Source organism: Brassica rapa, chromosome A08, assembly GCF_000309985.2.
Source record: "Brassica rapa cultivar Chiifu-401-42 chromosome A08, CAAS_Brap_v3.01, whole genome shotgun sequence".
Lineage (NCBI taxonomy): Eukaryota > Viridiplantae > Streptophyta > Magnoliopsida > Brassicales > Brassicaceae > Brassica > Brassica rapa.
Window position 1 is genome coordinate 18793758 of NC_024802.2, and position 23830 is coordinate 18817587.

At 35.6% G+C, this 23830-nt stretch overlaps 6 protein-coding genes and 1 pseudogene across 8 annotated transcripts; 5 read left to right on the top strand and 2 right to left on the bottom strand.

Annotated features, from left to right (window-relative positions):
* Nucleotides 1-188: 188 nt before the first annotated feature.
* LOC117127182 lies at nucleotides 189-6627 on the top strand (annotated as a pseudogene).
* Nucleotides 3150-3609, top strand: LOC103835642 (uncharacterized protein At1g24000). The gene is made up of 2 exons (XM_009111826.3): nucleotides 3150-3258; nucleotides 3350-3609. Exons 1-2 carry the CDS (start codon nucleotides 3150-3152, stop codon nucleotides 3607-3609), a joined length of 369 nt encoding a protein of 122 aa, XP_009110074.1.
* LOC103835643 (uncharacterized protein At1g24000) lies at nucleotides 5968-6418 on the top strand. Its single transcript, XM_009111828.3, has 2 exons — nucleotides 5968-6064; nucleotides 6156-6418. The coding sequence occupies exons 1-2, from the start codon at nucleotides 5968-5970 to the stop codon at nucleotides 6416-6418; spliced, it is 360 nt and encodes a 119-aa protein (XP_009110076.1).
* Nucleotides 6628-8395: 1768 nt separating the features above from the next.
* LOC108869336 (transcription factor IBH1-like 1) lies at nucleotides 8396-9022 on the top strand (the record flags this gene model as incomplete). The annotated part of the gene is made up of 1 exon (XM_018653599.2): nucleotides 8396-9022. A coding segment is annotated over one exon (351 nt), but the record flags the coding sequence as incomplete, so codon positions are not given.
* Nucleotides 9023-9273: 251 nt separating this feature from the next.
* On the top strand, nucleotides 9274-12157 carry LOC103835644 (RING-H2 finger protein ATL47). The gene has a single exon (XM_018653847.2). It carries the CDS (start codon nucleotides 9731-9733, stop codon nucleotides 10730-10732), a length of 1002 nt encoding a protein of 333 aa, XP_018509363.2. The 5' UTR covers nucleotides 9274-9730; the 3' UTR covers nucleotides 10733-12157.
* LOC103835645 (probable alpha,alpha-trehalose-phosphate synthase [UDP-forming] 9) lies at nucleotides 12080-15930 on the bottom strand. 3 transcript variants are annotated; one of them, XM_009111830.3, is made up of 5 exons: nucleotides 15717-15930; nucleotides 15401-15547; nucleotides 13266-15323; nucleotides 12711-12984; nucleotides 12299-12646 (listed from the first exon to the last, which is right to left on the bottom strand). In XM_009111830.3, the coding sequence occupies exons 3-5, from the start codon at nucleotides 15248-15250 to the stop codon at nucleotides 12299-12301; spliced, it is 2607 nt and encodes an 868-aa protein (XP_009110078.1). In that variant the 5' UTR covers nucleotides 15251-15323; nucleotides 15401-15547; nucleotides 15717-15930. The 3 variants fall into 3 exon arrangements, with proteins under 3 accessions (XP_033132528.1, XP_009110078.1, XP_009110077.1); XM_009111829.3 differs by lacking the exon at nucleotides 15401-15547 and having other exon boundaries at nucleotides 15717-15917; XM_033276637.1 differs by lacking the exons at nucleotides 15401-15547; nucleotides 15717-15930 and having other exon boundaries at nucleotides 12080-12646; nucleotides 13266-15250.
* A 3772-nt stretch (nucleotides 15931-19702) lies between these two features.
* Nucleotides 19703-21995, bottom strand: LOC103835646 (spermidine synthase 1). Its single transcript, XM_009111831.3, has 8 exons — nucleotides 21742-21995; nucleotides 21576-21652; nucleotides 21367-21489; nucleotides 20793-20897; nucleotides 20551-20695; nucleotides 20272-20467; nucleotides 20064-20181; nucleotides 19703-19976 (listed from the first exon to the last, which is right to left on the bottom strand). Exons 1-8 carry the CDS (start codon nucleotides 21902-21904, stop codon nucleotides 19911-19913), a joined length of 993 nt encoding a protein of 330 aa, XP_009110079.2. The 5' UTR covers nucleotides 21905-21995; the 3' UTR covers nucleotides 19703-19910.
* Between the last annotated feature and the right edge of the window lie 1835 nt (nucleotides 21996-23830).

Consider the following 23830-nt stretch of genomic DNA (forward strand, 5'->3'; position numbering starts at 1 on the left):
TTAATAAAAGGCAAACGAAACAAAATAAATCATTAATATCCGCATTTCTTAATTAGATGTATGCCACTCACTTATTAATTAAAATTTTTGTGATGTATGGAATTGTGTTAAATATTTTCGTAAAATTGAATGACGTGAACAGTTAATGACATTTTCCATTAGTCACAATCACGTTAATATCATCAACTTCGCATGTATTTACATAATCATTTTAAGTAACAAAATAAAATCAGTTAAATAGGGTTCCAGTTCGTTGTTACATAATAATAAGTCTGAAAACTTTATACATATTCTTCAACGTAAGAACCTGCAACTAATCCATCTTGAATAGAACCAAACTAATGATGTAAGTCATTAAACTACACGTACATTTTAAACCGAAGAGACATTGTAATTTTGGTAGCTATTATCCGTAATTCAGATTTGAAAATTAACTTCTTTTTTTGGTCGAAGATTTGAAAATTAACTTATCATTTAAAAATTCAGTAATAGCTATTTAGTAAGGAAGCTTAATTAAATTTTTATTTTGTGATGTATGGAATGGTGTTCAAGGCGTAGGATATATAGTCGCTATCATTATTTAAATTACAATTAGTAAGTAGTACGTGAGCAGTTACTAATATTTTTTGTCACAATGATCACTTTCATTAAATGATCAAATTCGGATGTGTTTACATAATCATTTTAGTAACAAAATGCAATCAGTTACGTATGGTATGGTTCCAATTAGTTGCTACATTAAGGAGATCTAATCAATTAAGTTTGAAGACTTTGTACATATATAATTCTAAAGGTGAGGAACCGAAACTAGTCCATCTTACAGAAAACCAAAATTTTGGTGCCTGAAGTGAGGCAGTTAAATGTCGTCATCAATAGTTCATGTATAAATCCACTTATAGTAAAGAGCTAGATGAAACATCTCTGTTGGAGAACGAAGAATAATCACTTTAACGACTCAAAAGTCGCAACCTATGTTATATATGGGACCCTATTATATATATCTATACCTACAGCCCTTTAGCAATGTATAACTAGTCATCTATACACCCTATTTTCCACCGAAATTAAGAGCATGATTAATGGATGATTCTTAAGATGATTATTAGCGTAATATAATAATTTCTCTTAACTTTTAACTAAAAAAAATATGAAACGATTCTTAAAAAAAAAATCTCATCCTAAAAATTTTTCATTAATCATGGTCTAAGAGCAATTCATTCGATAAGCTGAGGTGGGTATCTGACAGAAAACAAATTAAAAAAAAAAAGGGAAGTGATAGGGTGGTACCGTTTCGGTGCAGAGAACTAATTTGAACACTTTTACGTACTTTACAAATGGCAGCTTCTTATTATTTATTTTATTATGAAAAAAGAAAATTTTAATTATTTAAAGTTGTAGTAAATAACAATATTAAAAAACAAAGATGAGAACCTTTAAGTAAATCTAACCAATAAATCTGCTCTGATGGATTCGTCTTGAAAAAATAATACTTATCAGAAAAATGTGTTTGGTTTAGTAAATTAAAACACAAATCTGTTCGAATATATCAAAGTTCACCTTTAAAAGTTCTGATTCGTATCAGAAAAACCAACTCAGTCAAGGAGAGATCAATCATACAAATTTTCTCTGTTAAGGAGAGATTACTTTCCTCTATTATTATTAATTGCTTCACACAACTAAGGGTGTTTGTATTAAAATTTATTCAATATAATCCGAGTTAGCCGCTATAACATGAAATAATTAGATATACCATATTGGAGTTGCTGAATTATATGTTTTTTTTTTGAAAAAGAAAGTCTATTTTACCCATTGCTTTCGCTGAATTATATGTTGATCAGTGTGTGCATCTATCCCTTAATATTTTTATTTCATAATATTCATTTGTTAAAACAATTTTAAATGTATCGTTTATAATCACTTTATTCTGTTTAAGTTGAGAGGAAAATATATTCTGCCTTATCGATCCAGTATGAAAATTAAGCGCATTTTTAAAAAAGGAAAAAAAAATCTTCAATTTGTTTAAATTAAGTCATTCCTTAAAAAAACAAATCACAATGACGTTCGCTCTTAAATATTTTGTTGATTTTCTTTCCATCTTCTCTGCGGTCAGTCAAGGAGTGTGCCTCTGCCGTTTCCGTGAGATCCAGATCGGTACTGTGAGGACTAGGAGAGAATTCGCCGGCCAACCGTTGTGGAAAGTGATAGTGATCAACACGGGCACCTGTCGTCACAAGCACGTGACTCTGTCTTGTAGTGGGTTTAATTTCTCCTGTGAAACATGTCAAGTCATGATGCTGCACCCGCAAAGAAACACGTGTCTTCTGATTAAAAGAAAGGCTTCCCAACAAGAGCCACCGCTCACTTCATCTACGCCGGCCAGTCTTACATTTCCAGGCCCAACGGTTCCACGGTCCACACAGAATTTGCTACAATTATTTTTCCTTATAAAACTTTTAACCAAAAAAATTTAAAATAACAATTTATGAAAAATTTGTATGTGAACAAGGTTATTAGTTTTCTTGCGTGTCAAGCAAAACTGTGTTTTCTTATTAATAAACATGATTTTGTGAAACATATATGACTAGAGCATTTCTTAATAACTAGTTATTTCATGATATTCCTTAGCCATAACTATTTTAACGTCATCACATACACATATATAGTCTTTTACAGAAAAAGTATAATCAGTTACGACTTAAATTAAAATACGCTTATGTAGAGTTAATTTACACGTTAGGAACCTAATATCATTTTGGTCTGTAGAATTTATTTATTGTCCCATCCGCCACGTGAATTAACTGGGTCTGGTGTGAAGTAAAATTGTAAATGCTGGAGCATTTGGCTATATATAGAAAGATTCGATATTGTCCAATAAACTGATGCATGCATATTTTTGTGAAACGTGAGTTACAGGCAGAAAAATATGACTACACCGTTTACTACCTACTCACTATTTCATGATATACACATCGGTTTATGTCTATACTTACTATATATGATGACAAAAGGGAAATGTGTGGGGTTAAGTAAAAAAACGTTAACGCAAATTTCATCTCTATATATAAACATCATCATCGAAAGAAGTATACTTTTTACCTCATAGAAAATATACTTGTAAAAGTATCGAGAGAGAGAGAGAGAGAAAGAGAATGGAAGCACTACATGGAGTTTCTTCTGGAAAGTTTGACATCAAGTCACCGGCGGACAAGTTCTTTACATCTTTCACCGACGACATAGATAGCACTTTTGACATAATATGTAAATCTTTTTAACTCTTCCACATTTCATTCAAAATTCTTGCATATCATCGAACAAAATGTTGAAATACATGTTGTTTCTTTTACTGTAGCGAAGGAGAAGATCACTGAGTCTGTGGGTTGGGAGAAAAGAACAGTGACGTTGAATATGTGTGGAAATCTAGTCTCGGATAGCTACAATACTTTCAAAGCAACCATCACGGTCACTCCCAAGGAAGATGAGACCGATGGTAGCCGTGTGGTGTGGACCGTCGAGTACGAGAAGGTCCGTCATGACATTGGAGATCCAATGTGGATCATCGACATTCTTATCAATTACTTAAAGGAGACTGATGAATATCTTTGTATGTAGTTTTTTTTAAATCACAAGGTGCGTATTTAGTTAGGATATAACCTAACATCTTAGGTGAAATGGGATTTAAATATGTTTCTACGTTAATTGCATTATATTTTGTTACGTTTGGCATATTGGGCTGTACAAACTCGCAAGACTTTCAAGATGAAATATATCGATTTTCATATTATTGTTTTCCATACATATTATTTTGCATAGTTTTCTTGGACCGAGGATTCTGAAAGATTCTCAGAAGGTAAGTTAATCTTCATTTGGTTAAATGGGTAACTGATACACGGTGGATTGTGCACCTCACTGCTTATTATCGCTAATTAGGAATCTCATTACATAAGAAAAACCATGGACAACTAGTCAAATGGTAAGCTTAAGACATTATCCTTGACATTATTCTTATTTCCGAACAGGAAAATGGAAGATTAAAACTTGAGATCTATATTAGCACCAAAACTATTAAATTGTATTAACTACAAGTAAACTATTATGTTTAGTTATGTTAAAATTTCCGAGTTACATGAGCGTTGGTTAACGCAAAAATTCATCACATAAATACATATATATATGTATCTACATATGATTGTGAATTAATATTTTTAAAATTCAAGTTATGTAGTTTACAAAAGTGAATTTGATCGGCTAGACCATGATTTTCTTGGCCCCCTAAAAAAAGTAAAAAGCAGTAGAAATTTTTTTTTTGCAGTATATATTGATGAGTTGGCATTTTCTACTTTTGCCTCTGGCCAGAAACGCGTCAATATACAAGCGGTCAATTTCATCAACTCTCTTTTATGCAAGAAATTAAAAGCACAATTTCCAGTTTGTGAAAACTAATTGAGTAAAAGTGAATACGAGAATAGTACAGCTCTCTCTCTTCTAACTAAAAATTTCATAGAGAGAGATATGGAGATCAGGATTTTAGCTCAGGCAGAATTTCGTGCGGCGACGGTGGTGGTGCCTATCGGCGATTCTATCTGCTTCAATCATCTTATTCACATGTGTCTCAAATTCTCATTCCTCGTCCGCATGTGTCTTTTAGTTAATAGTTCATTTCACATGGCTTCGAAAACTAATTGTAATGGCCTAGTGTTAGACTGTGTGTGGCCCATTAAGTTACTAGATGCTAGAGACTTTATTAATTATTTTATGATGTCAATTACGCAAACTATATTAACATCATCACATTTGATTTTTACATTTACGAAAAACCATGGACAACTAGTCAACTCTAGATACCAGAGAGACTATGGTAAGCTATATTATCCTTTATTTCCCGAATAGGAAAACTGAAGAGTAAAACTTGAGATTTTTATCAGCAATTCAGCACCAAAACTATTTAATTTTTATTAACTTCAAGTCAACTATTAAGTTTGGTATGTTAAAGTTGTTGAGCTACATGAGCATTGGTTGACGCAAAATTTCATCACATACATTTTATATATGATTGTGAATTCATTTCTAAAAAGGAAAGTTATGTAAAAGTGCATATGATCGGCTAGACCATGATCTTCTTGGCCCCCAAAATAAAATATAAAAAGCAGTAAAAACATAAGAATTTGATTTGCAGTTTATATTGATGAGTTGGCATTTACTTCTTTGGCCTCTGGCCAGCAACGTGCAATAACAAGGGGTCACTTTCTTCAACTCTTTTCTTGCAAGAAATTAAAAGCACAATTTATAGTTTGTGTAAATTAAACTGATTAAAAGTGACAACGAGAATAGTGGGAGGTCATGATTTAGCTCAGGCAAAGCTTTGTGCGGCGGGGATGGTGCCTGTCGGCGATTATATCTACTTCAGTCCTCTAATTCACATCATGTGTCTCAAATTCTCAATCCTTGTCCTCATTTGTCTTTTAGTTAATAGTTTGTATTTTGATTGTATATGGGCTTTGAAGACTATTATAATGGTCACGTCTTAGACTTTGTGTGGCCCATTAAGTGACTAGAGGCTAGAGCATTTATTAATATTTTAAGATGACAACAGTTACGCAAAACTATATTAAAATCATCACATTTAATTTTTATCAGTATATAGTCATATGGTTTTGAAGTACAAATCCATATATAGTAAAAGCGAACAAATCACGACGTAATAACTTTCGGTGGTTACAATTCATTTATTTTCCCATGTGCCACAAGAATTAGGTGACTAGTGAGTAAATTGTAAAAATTGTAGAGCTTATTGCTATACTTATAAAAAATTACATATGGTGAAAAATAGGTAGATGGGTGGAGTTAAGTGAAAATAGTTAATGCAGTGTTCATGGTGAACTCTGTATATATAAAAACTATCATAGCATCAAAAGGATCATACACTAAACCCACAAAACTTATACTTACAAAAAAAAAACAAATAGAGAAATGGAAGTCTCTTCTGGTGACCTTGAAGTTAAGTCTCCAGCTGACAAGTTCTTTAGATCTGTCACCGACGACATAAACGGCCCTTTTGATAACATAGGTAAATAATGAACTCTTCCACATCCCATTCATACTTTTTGATCACAGATCAAAACATCCAACTGATTATAATGTCTCACCGTATGTGGCAGAGGATAAGATGGAGACGATGAATTTGGAGGATAGAACATTGACGATGAGAATGAGTGGCTGTCTAATCTCGGAAAGTTACAAGACGGTCAAAGCAACCATCACGGTCAGTCCTAAGGAAGATGGGGAAGGTAGCCGCGTGGCGTGGAGGGTTGAGTTCGAGAAGATTCGTCATGACATCGAAGATCCACTCTTGATAATCGACACTCTTATCGACGTTCTTGTCAATTACTTAAAGGAGACCGATGGAAATCTCCTTCAATAAGCGTTTCTAAACCAAAAGGTTCAGTTTTATATATGGAATGATGAATAATCTAGTTAACAAATTTAAAAGTGAATTTAAACGGAACATATGTGTCATGTGTCTTTGCGCGTGTGTCTACGTTTATCGCAGTATCTTTAGTTACGTTTGGCACTTTGGTGTATAAGCTCGTATGACTTTCAAATTGCAATAAATCTTCGATTTTCAAATTATTGTTCGACCGATGATTCTAACAAATTTGACTAGCAACTATCATGCAACTCATCTCTTATAGTTAATTAAAAACAGTGGATATACAAAAAAATTGGTTTGCAGTTTTGAATGATGTTGAAACCAAACTGAAAAGTGAAACTTTGCATTTTATTCTCTCGCACGCACAAAGAGACTATCCAAGAACCAAGATTGTGATCTCATAAAGAACAATTTTTCAGGAATCAAACCGCACCCTTTGTTATCTCCTCTTGATCTTACTCTAGCATTTTTTTGGTGGACTTTTCTTTTTAATTTAAATCATTGGTCTTAATTAGGCCTATGGGTTCCAATTAAAAAAAATTAGCTGGCCCATTATATTTATATGTCTCTATAATTCGGATCTCATAGGCCTATTTGGATGGAACACATGCAAGTTACGGGGTTTTTTAAGCGACGTGCCACGATTATGGTGCATATTAAGAGCCACGGTGTATGAGTTGGCGAAACACATGCAAGTTATGGGTTGCACTTTGCATGCCTTTCCGATGATTTGACTAAACAAATAAACAACTGTCTGCAACAAATCACGACTGATGTACTACCGTATAGATTCTTGTACTAGAGTCGTATACTCGTATTTGTTAGCACCATGTAACTGTTCCATATTTAAATTATCCATCAGTGTTCTTATTGATGTGAGTGTGTCCTATATAGTTGCACGTTCGTTTATGATAAAATAGGAAACAAAATGCAAAAAATTATGAGAGATATCAAAGAATATATATATATATATATATATATGCAAATTAATTCGGAAGTGAGTATACAAATATTTTTTAAGTACACTCTTACATGCAACCCATATATATTGAAGTTTGCAACATGTTGCAAATAGTTGTTGCAACAAAACATATTGCAAATAGTCTGATCACACATAAAACTGCCAGATTCGGTTGTGTAATTTCTTTATTTTGATGATTGGGACCCATACAGATTCAGATGTAGTGAAAATAATTTATCAGTACAGTACAGTCAGTACTTCGACCATAACTATGAATCTATGATCTTTATCACTCGATTATATTTTTTCAATATATATTATTATATTAGTAATGTCTTGAATCAAATGTTTTGAGACGTATGGAGTGAAACACATCATGTGGTTCTCGATTGATACTGCTCTCTAAGTAATTTATTTATTGAAGAAAAAAGAGAGCCATGCAGATTCCGTGCGAAAGAAATATTGGGCAATGATCGAAGCAGAGGCTAAATGGTTCCACGTGGGGCCACTACATTCGATAACGTCAGCCATGACATAACAAACGAAATGGTTCTTGCCTTATTGGCCTCATCATTCTCACATTTTGTAACATGTCTCCCCTCTCTATTAAACCCAATATTCAAGGAATTCAAGTTGGTCCGATCATGCACACACTACTAGCTTGTAATGGACGGACTCTATTGACATTTACTAGATAAAATAAATAAATATATATATGGTTTAATTCTGAAAGGAGCTAAAAATTATCGCATATGTGTTTTGTTTGTCCATTAAAATAGTGAATCTAACATGTAACTTCATGCTTAAAAATATAAACGAATAAACAGAACTTATTACTCTCGTATTTTTTTATCATTGTTTTATAACAGTTCATCTTTTCTCGCAGCAAAACAACAACACAGATTGAGACTTAAGAGAGTGGATGTGATATATATCATTGACACAAAAGAACCTTTTATTATAAAAAAAAAGAAAAAACTAGAAAAGAGCAGAAATTTTAAATAAAACAAAAAGACAATGAAGAAGACTTGGGACTATATATACATGGACCACAACCACGTCCATTACATATTATCAGTCACAAAATCAGCTGTCATAAGCAAAAAAAAAAAACAATGGAAGAGTCGAGATCGTACAGAAGGGAGAGGAAGCAGGCGAAGAAGAAGAAAACGGGCCGTGGATCAGGTTCTGGATTCGGGTCAATCCAGATGGAAATGAGGAGGCTCCGAGTTCTAATACCGGGCGGGCGAAGGTTGAACCAACCCGATCTGCTTCTATCAAAGACTACTGATTACGTTGTGCATTTGGAGTTGAGGATTAGGTTTCTCAAAACCCTACTCTCAAAACTGATAGTTTAGTTTGTTTGCTAGTTTTCTTATTCTTCATCTTCTTCATTTTTTGTTATTCTAAAATTAAAATTTCCTTTTTATATTTGTATGTTTTTCACAAACTATTTGCGTTTGAAATTTGTTACTTCGCAACTCATGGAATTTGTTTTTCCATGATTTAGATGAAATTTATTAGTTGGGCTTCTAGTAGCAGATGTTATCGTAATTGAGTCCTTATGGCCCATGAATATGTCTTGCAGCTTTTCTAAAAAGTGGTAATGACAGGCTTTTTCTTTATTTTACCAATTCCAAATTCCAATGTTCACTGCTCGAGTTTTTGTTTAAACCATTTGTGGACACTACCATGTGGGTAATGGTTTACTCCACATGTTCAAAAATTCTACTACTACTAGTTACCTTTTTGTGTTCAGTTTATTTATACGAGTCCCTAGATATTGAAAAATCGACTGACACAAAATATATAGTACTACTCCTATTTTAGCTGTACCTTACTTTGATTATTGGCAACGATAAACGATTATTGCGGATTGTTCCCTTATTATTGATGACTTGATACCTACCATTGGATAATTAAATATGGCATTAGGCTTTTAGCTATCTAGCCATAACTTAATTCGATAATGCTTTTCTAAATTATTCGAAACTGCTCGGCACTAGATCCCTGAATCAAGCATTGGCCTCCACACCAAAATTGTTATTTTCCAGTTAGACTTTTACTAGTAGATGACCTAATAAAAGTCCTCTACTTCATAACTCTATTATTAAAAGTGATTAATCATTTAAATTAAAATATATTGTTCACTTGTAGACTGTAGTATGTTTTAAATTAATGATGGCAGCTAGCTAGCTCCCTTTGGTTCTGCCAAATCTGTTTATCAATCATTTCAAAATCCAAAAATCCTGCAAAAATTTGACTGTGAATAGATTGAGTTTCATGGATTTATAAAATCTGAGAGAGTATAGCTTTAATAGTGTCTCTGTTCTTCACTCACTATGTCTCAAAAGATTCATCAAATCTCACCTTCTCCTTCTCCTATCACCGCTAATCGAATAGCCCCGGCCGTTCTGTTCATCATCGTTCTCGTCTCCGTCGTCTTCTTCCTCTGCAGCATTCTACATTTAGCGTTCAGACACTACTTAAAGAAGAAAAGGTCGAGCCTTTCTCCCTCAACGCCAGATTCCGACAACCAAAACCCAGAACTTTCAGATTCCGACACTTACCGGAGACAGCTCCGACAGCTGTTCCATCTCCACGACTCAGGTCTAGACCAAGCTCTGATCGACGCCCTTCCGGTCTTCCTCTACAAAGACATCGTCAAAGGCTCCAAAGAGCCGTTCGATTGCGCCGTCTGTCTCTGCGAATTCTCCGAGGACGACAAGCTCCGGTTGCTTCCGGTTTGCAGCCACGCCTTCCACATCGACTGTATCGACACGTGGCTCCTCTCGAACTCCACGTGTCCGCTCTGCAGAGGAACCCTTTACCCCCCAGGGCACCAGGAGTTCAGTTTCGAGTTTTTCGCCGCCGGAGACGACGGAGAGAGGGAGCCGGCGGAGAATGATATTAGGTGTGGGAAGAGAGTGTTCTCGGTGAGGCTTGGGAAGTTTAGGAGCAGTAATAATATTAATGCTAGTGAAGGAGGAGAGACAAGTGGGTGTGTGAGTGTGAACAGGAGTCTTGATAACAGAAGATGTTTCTCAATGGGGTCTTATCAGTACATTGTGGCTGAATCTGATCTGGTGGTGGCTTTGTGTCCTAATAGTGAGACTCTGAAGAGTAGTAATGTTGAAGGGAAGAAGATTAACATGAGAAGTAAAGGTGAGAGCTTTTCTGTGTCGAAGATTTGGCAGTGGTCTAATAAAAGATCAAAGTTTGCTAATCAAGGAGAAACCAATCTGGTGGTGGGTGCTTCCTCTTATGCTTGTTCTGCATCTGGTACTGGTAGTAGAGTTGTTGATGGTTTGTCATTGAATGGAAGGAGATTTCAAGGGCCATGAGATTAGAAAGGATAGCTAATTTTCTGCCATTGATTTATTGATTTTGAGTTTTTTTTTTTAATTCATTTTGTTAACACTATACTGTAGTGGTGGTCTTTTGTGTCTCTGTAGCTGAACTGTTTGTGTTTTCTTGAGGGCAATAAGCTTGTTCTGTGATTTATGTTATATGTGATGGTTCTTTTAATCCCATGTTCTAATCAAACTTTGTTCATACAGTAAGAAATTTTGGGATATCTAATTAGTTCGTTAGTTTGAAGTAGACGAAGTCCCATTTTTGAAGCTCCATGTTTTTAAGTTTAATGGTTTCATTATCTCAAAGTTTCCAAATATTGTTTTCTAGGGGGAAAATATTTAATAAATGAATTTCATTTATATATAAAAAGAAGAAGAGAAGTCAAATATTATTTCTTTGGTGGGGTTTTAGACTAGTAGAAAATATCCAAAAATGGGATGAAATCATTATTGGTAGGGATAAATAATGATGACCCATAATTTGCTATTATGCTCCAAAAGAGCATTAGAGTAAGAAAGTAGGTAAGAAACTCTCACGTTGATCTTGGAATTCACCTTCATAATAATTTCGTCACGATGATCACCCAAGTCAGACATTGTCTTCAAAATCATATCGAAGGAAGTCACATGAAATTCCACTATTTGATGAGTACCATGGGCTGAACATTTGCTTAAAAATCTTTAAGGAAGTGCTCATAATGAGTGTGGGGATCAGGCATGGCTCTGACGCAGCTGTTGCATATTTTCTCTGTCTTTAGTTAGACATTAAAGGATAAGTTAGTGCGGTTCTCGGCTTCGATGAGAGTTGGTTCATCTTTGTCTGTGTATCGCAAAGCTCTCTTGAATTGGCCACGGAGTGCGCTAAAACCAGAATGATTTGTTTCTAGGTGACTGAATCTGAAGCTGATTGTGTCTGCCTCTATTTAAGACAAGGAAACATTCTCCGCTAAGAAAACAACCAAACATCCCAAAGGATTTATCCGTAACCGCACGAATAAGCCTTCTTCTTGTTGCTCTAGCTCGTCTCCGGTAGGAATCAGAGGTGGTCTGACTGGTTTCAAATGCTTTTGATCAGGAACGGCTTTGTACATTTCTTGATCCTATGTAAACACACATGTACAACAGCCAAAAATGTTGGTTACAGCAAACATATAGTAACAGACTGCAGAAGATGTGAGGATGCGACTGGAACTTACAGTATGATATGAAACGATAGTTATATTGCCATAGAGCCAGCGTATAACCAACTTTTATAACGCCAAAGATACCATAAATGGTTTGGTGATCACTTTACGATTTTAATGCCAACTTATCCATTTGGTTACTCCGTTTCCGTGTTAAATACAAACAACCATAGAGAGACTTCAAAAGATATTCTATACAAAGAGAATGAACACTCCAATTCTAAAAAAACAATTAAGCAAACATAAAACAACAGGGAGGGGGAGGTAGAAAGAAAACACCTTCCCCTAGCCTTCATATACACAACAATCCCAAACCCAAAATATTTCTATGTTGGTTTTGGTTAACTCACACTGCCACACTTCTTTCTTATCAGATGATGCTCTCAAACGCCACATGTGTTTGTGAGGATGATGATGAGGATTCTTGTCCATACTCTGGCTTCGAGCTGCTCGATGCAGCACCCAATCCTTCCAGGAGCTTCAATACGTCAGTGACATCATCCAAGAAGTACTTGGCTTTGCTTGGCTTTCTCCCCACCGTGCAGGCAAAGATCTCCGGCCGCATTGGGAGGTCCGGGTTCGTCACTGTGTTTAATATGCTCTCAAACATGTCCTCGTCTGATCTGTCATCTCCTATACACATCACCATGTCAGGTGAGTTTCCATCCTCCACCATTCGGTGTATCACTTTCTCCACGGCCAAACCTTTACTTACTCCCTTCATCAATAAGAAGAACATAAGTACTTGTTTGCAAGCAAAGAAAAGGATCTCTTTGACTTACCTGTGGTTTGACCTCTACGATGTGTTGACCTCTCTTGACAACAACGGGCTCGTTTGCAAGTACGCTCTCTAAATGATCAAGAAGCTCCTTTGCTTGGCAGGATCCAAAGTCTGGATCAGCGTCTTGATGATGCCAAACCAAAGCACTCTCTTTAAACTCTATAGTGGAACCATCGGTTGCGTCCATGTATGATCTCATAACCGGTTCTACAATATTCTTCCACTCCGCTTCAGCTGATGAATAACAAGTCTCCCATTCCTTCTTGCTACTCCACCTGAATCCAAATACAAATGAGTCTTAGCAGGACCGTCTAATAGTCTGTGCTAGTGGAGCATATGTTCTAAAAAATCGGCACCTAAACAAAACGACTTTTTTTTAAACAATTTTTTTAAAAGTCAGATAAAACACTAAAAATTATCTTTATAGCCGACCACCTAATCAATAATCTCATATAAAGCGCCTAATTACTCCCTACCGATTTTTTTAACATTGTTTTTTCTTTACCAGAGAGAAACATTGTATGTTTAAAAACTTTGAGCATGCATATATATATACCTTATGAAGTATCCATGTTCAGCTGCTATTCCAAGATTTTCACACGGAGATAGCCACTCGCTCAGAGACTCCCAGCCTCTGCCACTGACGATAAACACGGTGTTTTTAGGATCTTCACACAGAGATTTCAGAACAGAAAGCACTTCAGCAGTAGGGGTCTTGACAAGCGAGCTCTCAGGAACAAGAGTGCCATCATAATCCAAAAATATCGCCCTTCTCTCTGTCTTTCTATACGTGGAGACAATGTGGTCGATAGACAGCTTCCTAAAGCTCGGAGACAATGACAAAACTCTGAAACTCAAGCCGAAACCAATACCCCAACAACGTTTATTATAATGATCCTGGCTCGCCCTCTCTAGATCCTGCAAAAAGCTCTTCGCCCAATAGCCCACATCGTGAGTACTAACGTAATGATAGTGCTTCTCATGCCGTAACCGCTTCTCGGCCTCGCTCATCTTGAGAGCTAAGTTAACCGCTTCCGCAACAGCATCCACATCCCAAGGGTTCACCCTGATGGCACCACTCAAAGAAGGCGAGCAGCCGATAAACTCAGAGACCACAAGCATGCTTGTGCGCGGCGAGTCACGGCTAGTCCCCATGGCTTTATCTATACCCGGAGTCCCTTGCCTGCAGATGATATATTTGTACGGAACCAAGTTCATGCCGTCTCTTACCGCGTTCACCAAACAGCAGTCCGCCATAGCGTAATAAGCAGTCTTTTCATAACGTGGAACTAGACGATCAATCAAGATAACTGGCTCATAACCAGGGGAGCCGTACCGCTCGTTGATTCTTTTAGCAGTTACATATATCTCCCTCTTCGCCTCTTCCACATCCTTACCCGAGGCACGCGCCGGGTTCACTATCTGAATAAGGACACATTTGCCTCTCATATGCCAATACGTCTCGAAAAGATGCTCCATGGCTATAAGTTTAAGGCTTATGCCTTTGAAAATGTCCATATCGTCGATGCCGAGGATCAGCTTCTTCCCTTTGAACTGTTCTTGAATCTCTTTCATTTTCGCCGCGGTTGATGGGAGGTTCAGAACAGACTCAAGCCTACCTATATGGATGCCTATAGGAAGAATCTTGATAAACACGGTTCGACCAAAGTAATCTAGCCCGATGTGACCGCGCTTGGACTCGTAATCGAGTCCAAGCATTCTACTGCAGCAGGACAAGAAATGCCGCGCGTAATCAAACGTGTGGAAGCCAATGAGATCACAGTTCAACAGCCCTCTCAGAATGTCGTCCCGGACGGGTAAAGTCCGGTAGATTTCTGAAGAGGGGAAGGGGCTGTGGAGGAAGAATCCGAGCTTGATTCTGTTGAACCGTTTCCTCAAGAACGTGGGGAGAACCATCAGATGGTAATCTTGAATCCAGACGTAGTCGTCCTCCGGGTTGATGACTTCCATCACCCTGTCGGAGAATATCTTGTTTGCCGAGACGTACGCCTGCCAGAGACGGCGATCGAAACGGTCGCCGTGGTCAGGGAACATGGGGAGCATATAGTGGAAGAGCGGCCAGAGGTGGTGTTTACAGAAGCCGCGGTAGTACTTTTCTTGAATCTCCTTCGGTAGAAACGTGGGAACGCAGTTGAATTCCGACAGAAGCTTTTGCGAAACAGCTTCTTGCTCGTTTATAGCAATATCAGCGTTGAGTGAGCCTATGTAAACGAACTCTGTGTCTGAAGGAAACCCGTCTCTGAGCTGGATGAGGAGAGAGTCTTCGTCCCAGGTGAAGCACCACTGTCCTGTTTCCGCGTCTTTTTTGGCTTGTAGAGGCAACATGTTGGCGACGATAATCTTCCGCTCGTGGGAGCCGGTGGAGGAGTTAACGTCGGAGGATCCGTCTCCTTCTAACTCGGAGACGATGCCGGGAACAGTCATGACGCGAGGAAGAGCTCTCTGAGTTTGAGTTTGAGGGAAGTCCAGCAAGTCCCAAGATGATAAGTCGAGAAAGTTTGCGCAAGATCTCGACACCATGGAGAAGCTAAGCAACAAGAGAGTTTGTGTGCTGACGGAGCAAACACGCGTCTAAACACTTATGGTTAAGTACCTGAGAATAAAAGCAAAACCCATCTTAACGTCACCAAAACAATGATCTTACAACACGACCGAGTCAATGAGTAATACATCAGAATGAAGAAACTAGTTCCGGACCGAAGCTGATAATATCTTTGGAACAGGGACAAGAACTGATTGCTAAATTTTCTCTCCGCAGCTGCTAAGACTCGAACCTAACACCTCCACCTTTATCTTCAGGACATAAAGCTTTACCAGCTAGTGGTAAAAAAGAGAAACTATTACTTACATCCATAACAACATAAGATGATTCAGAAACATAGAAACGCCAAATCAAACAGCTAGAGAACACGTTTTTACAGTGATTTTGAACAAAAGTCAAGCAACCCAGAGCAAAAAAAAAGGTGGTTCACTGCTGCTTGCTCACCTTCTAATCGCCGTTGATTGTCTTCTTCGTGGAACCGATGAAAGAGAACGATAAGGACTTATTACAACTCTTTGGGACATTCGATGCAGAGTCGGAGCATCGAAGAAGATTGATGCGAAAGAAAAAATGAATAAACCGAGATGCACATATACACGTTTTCTAACGATCTATTTTTTTTCTTTATTTTTTATTTATTTATAATATTGGCGAAATGACGTTAGTACCCTTAATCCTCTTATCATCTTCGTACAATAGGGTTGGTAGATGACTAGATAATGCGGTGGACCTCTCTTTTTTCTTCGGCCGAAACAAATAAAATAATATCCTTAATCCAATCCAAATGTTAATGGACGTTTGTATTAAATTATGCGATCTCATCAAACCTACTGTCTAGGTCGTATATTGTGTTCTGGGTCCACCTTTATAAACTTTTTTAAAAATTGACATTTTTTTTGGCTGTTTTATATTGACCTATCGTTTACGAGTTTATCCGAATTGGAGGAGAACCACGGCATATTCAAAATCAAGTAGTTTTGGTTGACATGACTCCAAGCATATATTCAAATTTTTATTTGACCTCAAAAAATAATACTCTGAGCTAAACTAATTCCAGTTTTCTTTCGAGAAATGCAAATACCATAAACATTTCATCAAAAAGTAATATTATGAGTAATTATTTTATATTGTCACACTCCAGAATCCAGATTATATAAAATATCCTACAAAACAAATACTTACAACTTTTTCTGAAAACAAATAAATACAAAGTTAACAACGAAAAAAGACAAATCATACAAACACAGGATGGAGAGATTCATATGTGTTGCATCACTACATCTTTGTTGGTCATATATTAATTGAAATATTAAAATTCTGTTTAAAGTTTTATATCAGATTTGAAATTTGTTTAAATGAAAAAATATCTATTTAAAGTTTATAATTTGAAAGACAGAAATGAACATATTGGATATTGTGAAAAAAATCCTACTTAGATTAATAATAATGATGACCTTAGAGAATTCTGGAGAGATGTAAATTTTTATTAAACTAAATCAAGTTAAGATGGATTCAGACTAATTATGTTCAGATTTAGGTGTTAAGTCTGGACCTTGATCTTAATAACTTATACTTTTATCATAAAATTATATATATATATATATACATATACATATAACTGATAGTTCCATAAACTTGAGTTTAATTAAAAGATATAAAATTTTCTTTCAAAAAAAATAAAAGATATAAATTTCTTTTGAAGAATTAATATTGGTCAAAATAAATTATTATTTTATAAACGTATTCTTGATTAAGATAAAAAAACTTTCTTTAATTTCGTAATTAATTGCAATTAATGTGATAATTAATACAATATTCATCCCCACTGCAAATTGATTTTAGTTGGCATTACTCAAACCATTTTTCTATTTTAAAAACGCTCATAAACTTTCTCTCTATCACTCGTATTTTCTTTTATTGTTTTCAAAAGTGCACATTTCATTGTAATTATCACATATACATATACTCCCTATGGTTCAGTTCTGTCATGAACCAACCCGCTTGCTGTGGCGGGTGGCTTTTTTGTTTCACAAAATTGTTTCGGTGTATGAATAAACTTTAGATATATTATTATATAATGATTTGGTAAAATTGAAGTTAGAATTATATTATGCTGGCGCTGTAGCTTCATTTTCTTTATTGTATAGAATTAATTTTGTTGACAAGTCGTGTCATGGTGGTAACATAGAATAGTCATAACTCTACAAAGTGCAAGTAACGTTTGAAGGAAAAAAATTGTAATCTATTAGTCAGTAACCAAACTTCCACACACGATCTCTAAGACTAGATCCATATAGATAAGATGATTTGAATCAATCTTCCTGCTTTGACAAGAAGAAAAATATCATTAGAAATACAATTATCATCTCGTTTCTAGAAAGTCTATAGAAAAAGACATACAATGGAACAAACCAAAAAATGCAACATGCATGTACATAGTAGATAAAGTAAATTTATACTAGTTAAAGAAGAAGTCATTATTAAATTTTATAACCTGACCAAACAAAAATAATTAAAACATGTACGCACACACATTATCGTATTGAGATTAGTTTTTAATTTTTGTTAATATTATAAAGGCACCACGCTGTTCGGGGTGGCCTCTCAAATCTCCCAAGGGCCAAAAGCTTAGGCAGCATTAGGAATATCACTAAACATGCTAACCATGTAGTAAATTACGGTAATGCCCTCGATTAGTTTTAGTGGTTGGAATGTAATAACATCGACAACTAAGCCGTGTTATGTTTTCACGTCGTCTAACGAGGATTGGGTTGATTGGATCCAAATCAGATAAACACTTCCTTTTTTCTTCTTCTTTTGCTGCTTTTTTCCTGTTGATATCTTCGCCTTTTTATTTTAATATAAAACAATTTATTTTACAGCGACCTTCCACTCGACAGGGGCCAAGCGCATAGGTGTGACGAGACGTGTAAATCAGAGCTGTGAGTTCAGACATTTGTGTTCGAAAAATATCTAAACTTTTGTAAAGGAGGGCACGTGGAAGATGAGTGGGATCTACATGGATGTCTGTAAATAAGCGAGTAAGAATTCGACATGTCATCAGACATTGTCTTAGAGAGTGTGGGACCCGAAGCGACTTTATCTTGGTTCCTTGGTTCAGAATGTTTCCTGAATGGATAAGTTTTTCGGGGGAGAGATGCTATTTTATCATTACTGCTATTCCATTTACGTCGGTACAATCTAACCAATGATCTATCGACACGTTTTGGGAAGACAACACCTGTTTATAGATTTAATGATGTTTTCGATCCACAATAGGTTTATGAAAAATTAGAAAACAATAAACTAAAAAACGGAAAACCAGAACTAAAAAACCAAAAATGAAGAAAAAAAGTTTATTAATTCGATGCATCAGATAGACAAATGGTTTGGTGAGATACAATGTGTTGAGTCTTTCACATAAAGAGTCTCGACCAAACCCAATATATGTTGCTCGTTGTTGATATTTCATATATCTATTGTATTTGGTATGATTCCTTAGCATATGCTTCATCCTAGTGAAAATATGATTTTATAGAATTTATTATTGTTTCACAAAAATAAATTTTTTATATTTTTTAAATACTTTTATATATTTTTGAGAAACATTAATTATGAATATTTAAACCGATTAATTTTTTTTAGTAGATAGTTATTGAAAAGTGTATTACAAAATAAATTGTAAATTAAATTGTATACATTTATTAATAAACAGAAAATTTTAAAAAAATTTATTTTCAAAAATATAAGGAGTAGTAGATAGGGATTTTATTATTAGATCAACGAGTTTTTTTTTTTTTTTTTTTTTTTTAGATCAACGAGTTATGAAATATAAAAGGACGATGTCACCTTAGTCTATTATTTTTGTATCGTTTACTTTTATAACATCTATTATCCTTTTCCGCATTATTTTTTCATTGCAACATTTTCCAAACACCGTGAAAAAAAACATTTTCTCGACGCGTTTATTACGTTTGTGAGAGTTAAAATTGTACTATTAGTTGTGGAAATCTATCTGGTTGACATAGCATTGAACTACGTTAGTTAGGAACTGAAAGCTGAATAATACCAAGACACTGCATTAATCCGGACCAGCTCACGTGGGACATTGAGCATTGATCGACACGCTACATCTACGCTGAAGCAATTGATGATATAGCATCTTGCTTTTCCATGTTCTTAAGAAACAAACCAATCTTCAAGAAGGATAATGTAGCTGTCCACTATCCAGTCACTGATTACATGATTCAAGTCAACTTACTCAATCATCATATGCAATGATGACAACAAAGAAGAAATCATTTGCCTATCCAGGTTAAGCTTTGACATTTAACTTCATGAAAGTCGAGAGGATTTTAACTGTCTGCGTATGATATAAAATGCTAGCTTGACCAAACTTCCGAGTTTTAAATAAATGTGTGAGGCAGAAAGCTTATAAAATTTCTCAGCTTCAATGAAAGAGCAAAGGGAACTTGTTGATAGGGTGCAATGCCATTATCTAAGATAAGACAATACTCTTGCATTAGTGTCACAGGTACACATGCTTGAAACAAATATAGCATTCTAAAAATTGTTAAAAAAAAAAGAGTTTTTATTCTGATAAATGCAACCATCCTCCAGACTACTTCTTCCCCCTTTTCAATTGGTTTTTGACTCAATCACCTTCTTGGCGAAAGAAGGTAAACAGAAGGCAGCTGAATGAATCTGAAACCCATAAGAAGAAAGAGCAGATAAGGATCTGAATGCCAAGATGCATGAAGTGACATATCAAAGAGTTTCTTTTGTTCTCACCTCAGCGTTATAAAACTTCAACGGTCCACTTGATTTGCTGTCATCAATTGGGTTCACAGGGTGTTTGAAGTCAACGTCAGGTCCCTCAGTTGAACATAGCATGAATCCAATAACCCCACTGCAAAACACAAAAAAGAAATGATTAAGTTGTAAACTTAAAATCACAAAAACATGAGAGATTGGATGTTAAAAGGGTTACAAAACATGCCTCGGGTATGTTGGAACACTGGTCCACGCGTAGTTCACAGAGCCCTTGAAGATCTCACGACAATTGGAAACAATGTCTTCGATTATGTCCATGTGAAGCCACAAGCTTTCGGCCTGAGTGCACACAACTCCACCAGGACGAAGCGCTCTCGCCACAGATTGGAAGAAAGGTTTCTCAAACAGCTCCTTAGCAGGACCTGACACACACACACCAGCAACAAGTAGTTAATAATCAAAGTCTGCTTCTCAACATAACAGCAAGGGTTAACTCTGATGGTACCAATTGGATCCGAGGAGTCAACAATGACTGCATCATATGATCCTCCAGCAGCATTCTTCAAGTAAGCAACACCATCGCCAATGACGAGGTTGACACGAGGATCCTCGAATCCAATTGCTACGTTAGGGAAAAACTGCTTAGAGACCTGTAGATTCAACGAACGTGGCAACGAAACGCATATGAACATTCCCATTTACTCATACAGAGATGGAGGAGAAGGTGAAAAGTATGTGAGAACTCACATCAACCACCATTTTATCAATCTCACACATGTCAATCTGCTCAACAGAGGAATGGCGTGCCACTTCCCGCAGGACACCTCCATCTCCTCCTCCAATGACCAACACCTATGAAAAAAAAAACAAGAAAGTCACTGATCAGATACAAGAAGCTATAAATGTTCATCTGTTTCACTAAACCATAATCTTCAACTAGTTAAATTGGATGTTAGAAGCTTTGACTATCTACTTTTATTCAAGCAAGTCCTAAATAATCATTTGACGCAGTTAAAAACATTTGCCTCTATTTTATTATTACTACCCAATAAAGTAACTTGAGTTCTCTGAACGTGGGACAATATACCCTTTTTTTTTGACAATAAAAAAGCTAAAAAGAATGTTCATCATCAACCTTTTTCTCTAGTGGACATTCTTATCACCACTCTGTGAGTCTAATCATTTATGCCAGCTACAAAATTCACATCTGATAAAGGACGTCTGGTTACTACATTTCTTCACAAGTAATTATTTAACTCATCATACTTCACCGGAGAAGAAAAAAAAAAGTAATAAATAGTCTTTTGAGTATTTTTTTTACCTTCTTTGGGTTAGGGATAGAGCACAAAGGCAGATGAGTGATCATCTCCTGATAAGCGCACTCGTCTCTCTCCGTAAGTTGTATGACTCCATCCAAAACCAAAACTTTCCCATACGTCGCAGACTAAATAAACAAACCAAACATAAAAAAACAGAGATATGATTGCAGATTCAACCAAAAGTCATTGTCTTTTTAATGTTTGTGTTAACCTGGAAAACAATGACATCTTGGTAATCTGATTTGCCTTGAAACAAAACCTTCTCAACCTTCAAAGAGTGTGCCTCTCCTGCATCCCCAAAAAGACATCATCAGGTTTTGTAATAAAAAAAGGAGATACCTTTATGAAAAAAAAAAAAGACAAGAACGAGAATTGACCTGGCCACATGGGACTCATCTCGGAGAACCACCCGGGAATCACGGAGGAGAAACAAGCCGGCTCCTTTGTCTCCATGGAGGCGACGGCGGCGGTGTTGTTGTTATCATCCTCTTCTCTCGGTCGCTTCAAATCGGTGACAGAGGCTTCTTTGGTGGCATCCATTGCTACTGCCGATAGAAGACGAGAGAGAGGGGATTAGGGTTTTTTTTTTGCAGGATTTGTTTGGATGTGAAGTGAAGCGGAATATATAAGAATTAAGAAGTAAAAGATTCGATAGTAAGACTGTAAAATATCAATTTCATTTATGTTATTTTATTTTGTGGGTTATAATTCCGACGAGTTAATTGCGAAATTATTATGTGATGATAAATAATACGGACGAAACTGCTTTTGCCTCGAATATATCGTTGTCTTGGCTTTTTGGTCTGTCTGTTTTTCTTATTCGCTTCTTGATGATACTCACTTGCCAGACACCACGTTTACGCCACGCGCTATTTCACGTGCAACGTATGCTTGGGTTCGAAGCTCGGCCAAATCACACAACATAGAGAGGATTAGCAAGTGTCAGATATATTCTTGTAGAGGAGGCTCTAATCATAAAACAAAACAGTTTTATGCTGTTAATTGTAAGTGTTTATGTTGATGTGTATGATATATTTACCAGTGATAACACAACCATTGAACTATTACATAGGGAAGTATATAAGATAAATTAGTTACCGAATAACAAGTTTCATTTACAATTTTTTTATATAGTTTTCTACTGTATTTAATTTGATGTCCTTGAATCGTTTTGTAATATGGCTCTCATAAGTCTCCCAGGTAACACAGATACTGTCCAAAGATAATTGGATAGCAGGACTTGGGTCGCTAAGGCTATCATATTATTAGGCCCACTATAGAACCCAGCTTTTGCAAAATCAAATATCATGCAAAGGAGCCCCTTTTCACGAATACACAATAATTTTTGTAGAGGTGTTTTTTTTTTTTTTGAACATTCGTAGAGGTGTATATTACTCAGATATATTTCGTCTGATAACAAGTACCGACCATGAATACTGCTGTTTCAGTTTCATACGACTCTTCCTAGTTGAAGCCAAGCATTTCAGTTTGAACGGTCCACTAAATTTGGTTTTAGTTGAGCCGAAATCTTTTACGAAAACGATATTAGAAACGAAAAACACGTATGAAAAAAAAACGAGTTCTTTATTACTAAAAAGATAGTAAAAGGAATGTTACAAATCCTTGTGAGTCTAATGTGGCTAAGATTGTGTCAGTGACCGGATCTAAACCAATCATGATTAGCCGTGGTGGGCCTAGTGGCGAAGATTGAGAGCCAGTTTTAGCATAAACACATGTCATAGCAATTGATACCAAAATCCCAAATTTCTCCAAGTTTATCTTAATTTTAATTCAAACACAGACGCTGACTAAACTATATTATAATGATATAATATAACTAATATACTTTCACATGTTCACATAATCACATTTGATATAATGACCTATTTTAGTGCGGTAGGTGAACCACTCAAATCCACTCTTATAGGAGTTATATATACTTAAGATTTTCAAAATTGGAAAAGAATCGGGAAATAATATTATTTTCTCTTTCATTCTTGTTTAGTGAATGCTTTTTTTTTGACGACATTGAATGCTAAATAAACTAATAAGGTATGATTTGTCCGAATGAACCAACCAAGTGAGTCAGTGACACCATATTTCTTGCTTATGAATTTCTGATAATTAATTTCACGATTTTTCTTCATAATTTATTAACCTAAATATATCAAGTTTATAACAAAATTTTCCAAATGATATAGTGTTATTTATTTTAAGCAAAAACTAATAAATAAAAAATGTTTTTTTGTCAAAACAATCTTCATATATATGATTTTCAAACATTATAGTTCGTATTAAAATTAGAATAATATATTATATACATTAGCTCCAAAAAAAAATTATTTCATTCTAACGCGTTGTTTATATATATATAAATATTAAATATTTTTGTTTTTTTTTGGTCAAAAAATATGTTTGTTTATTTTCAATATTATGTGAACATAATATTGATATATATGATATTAA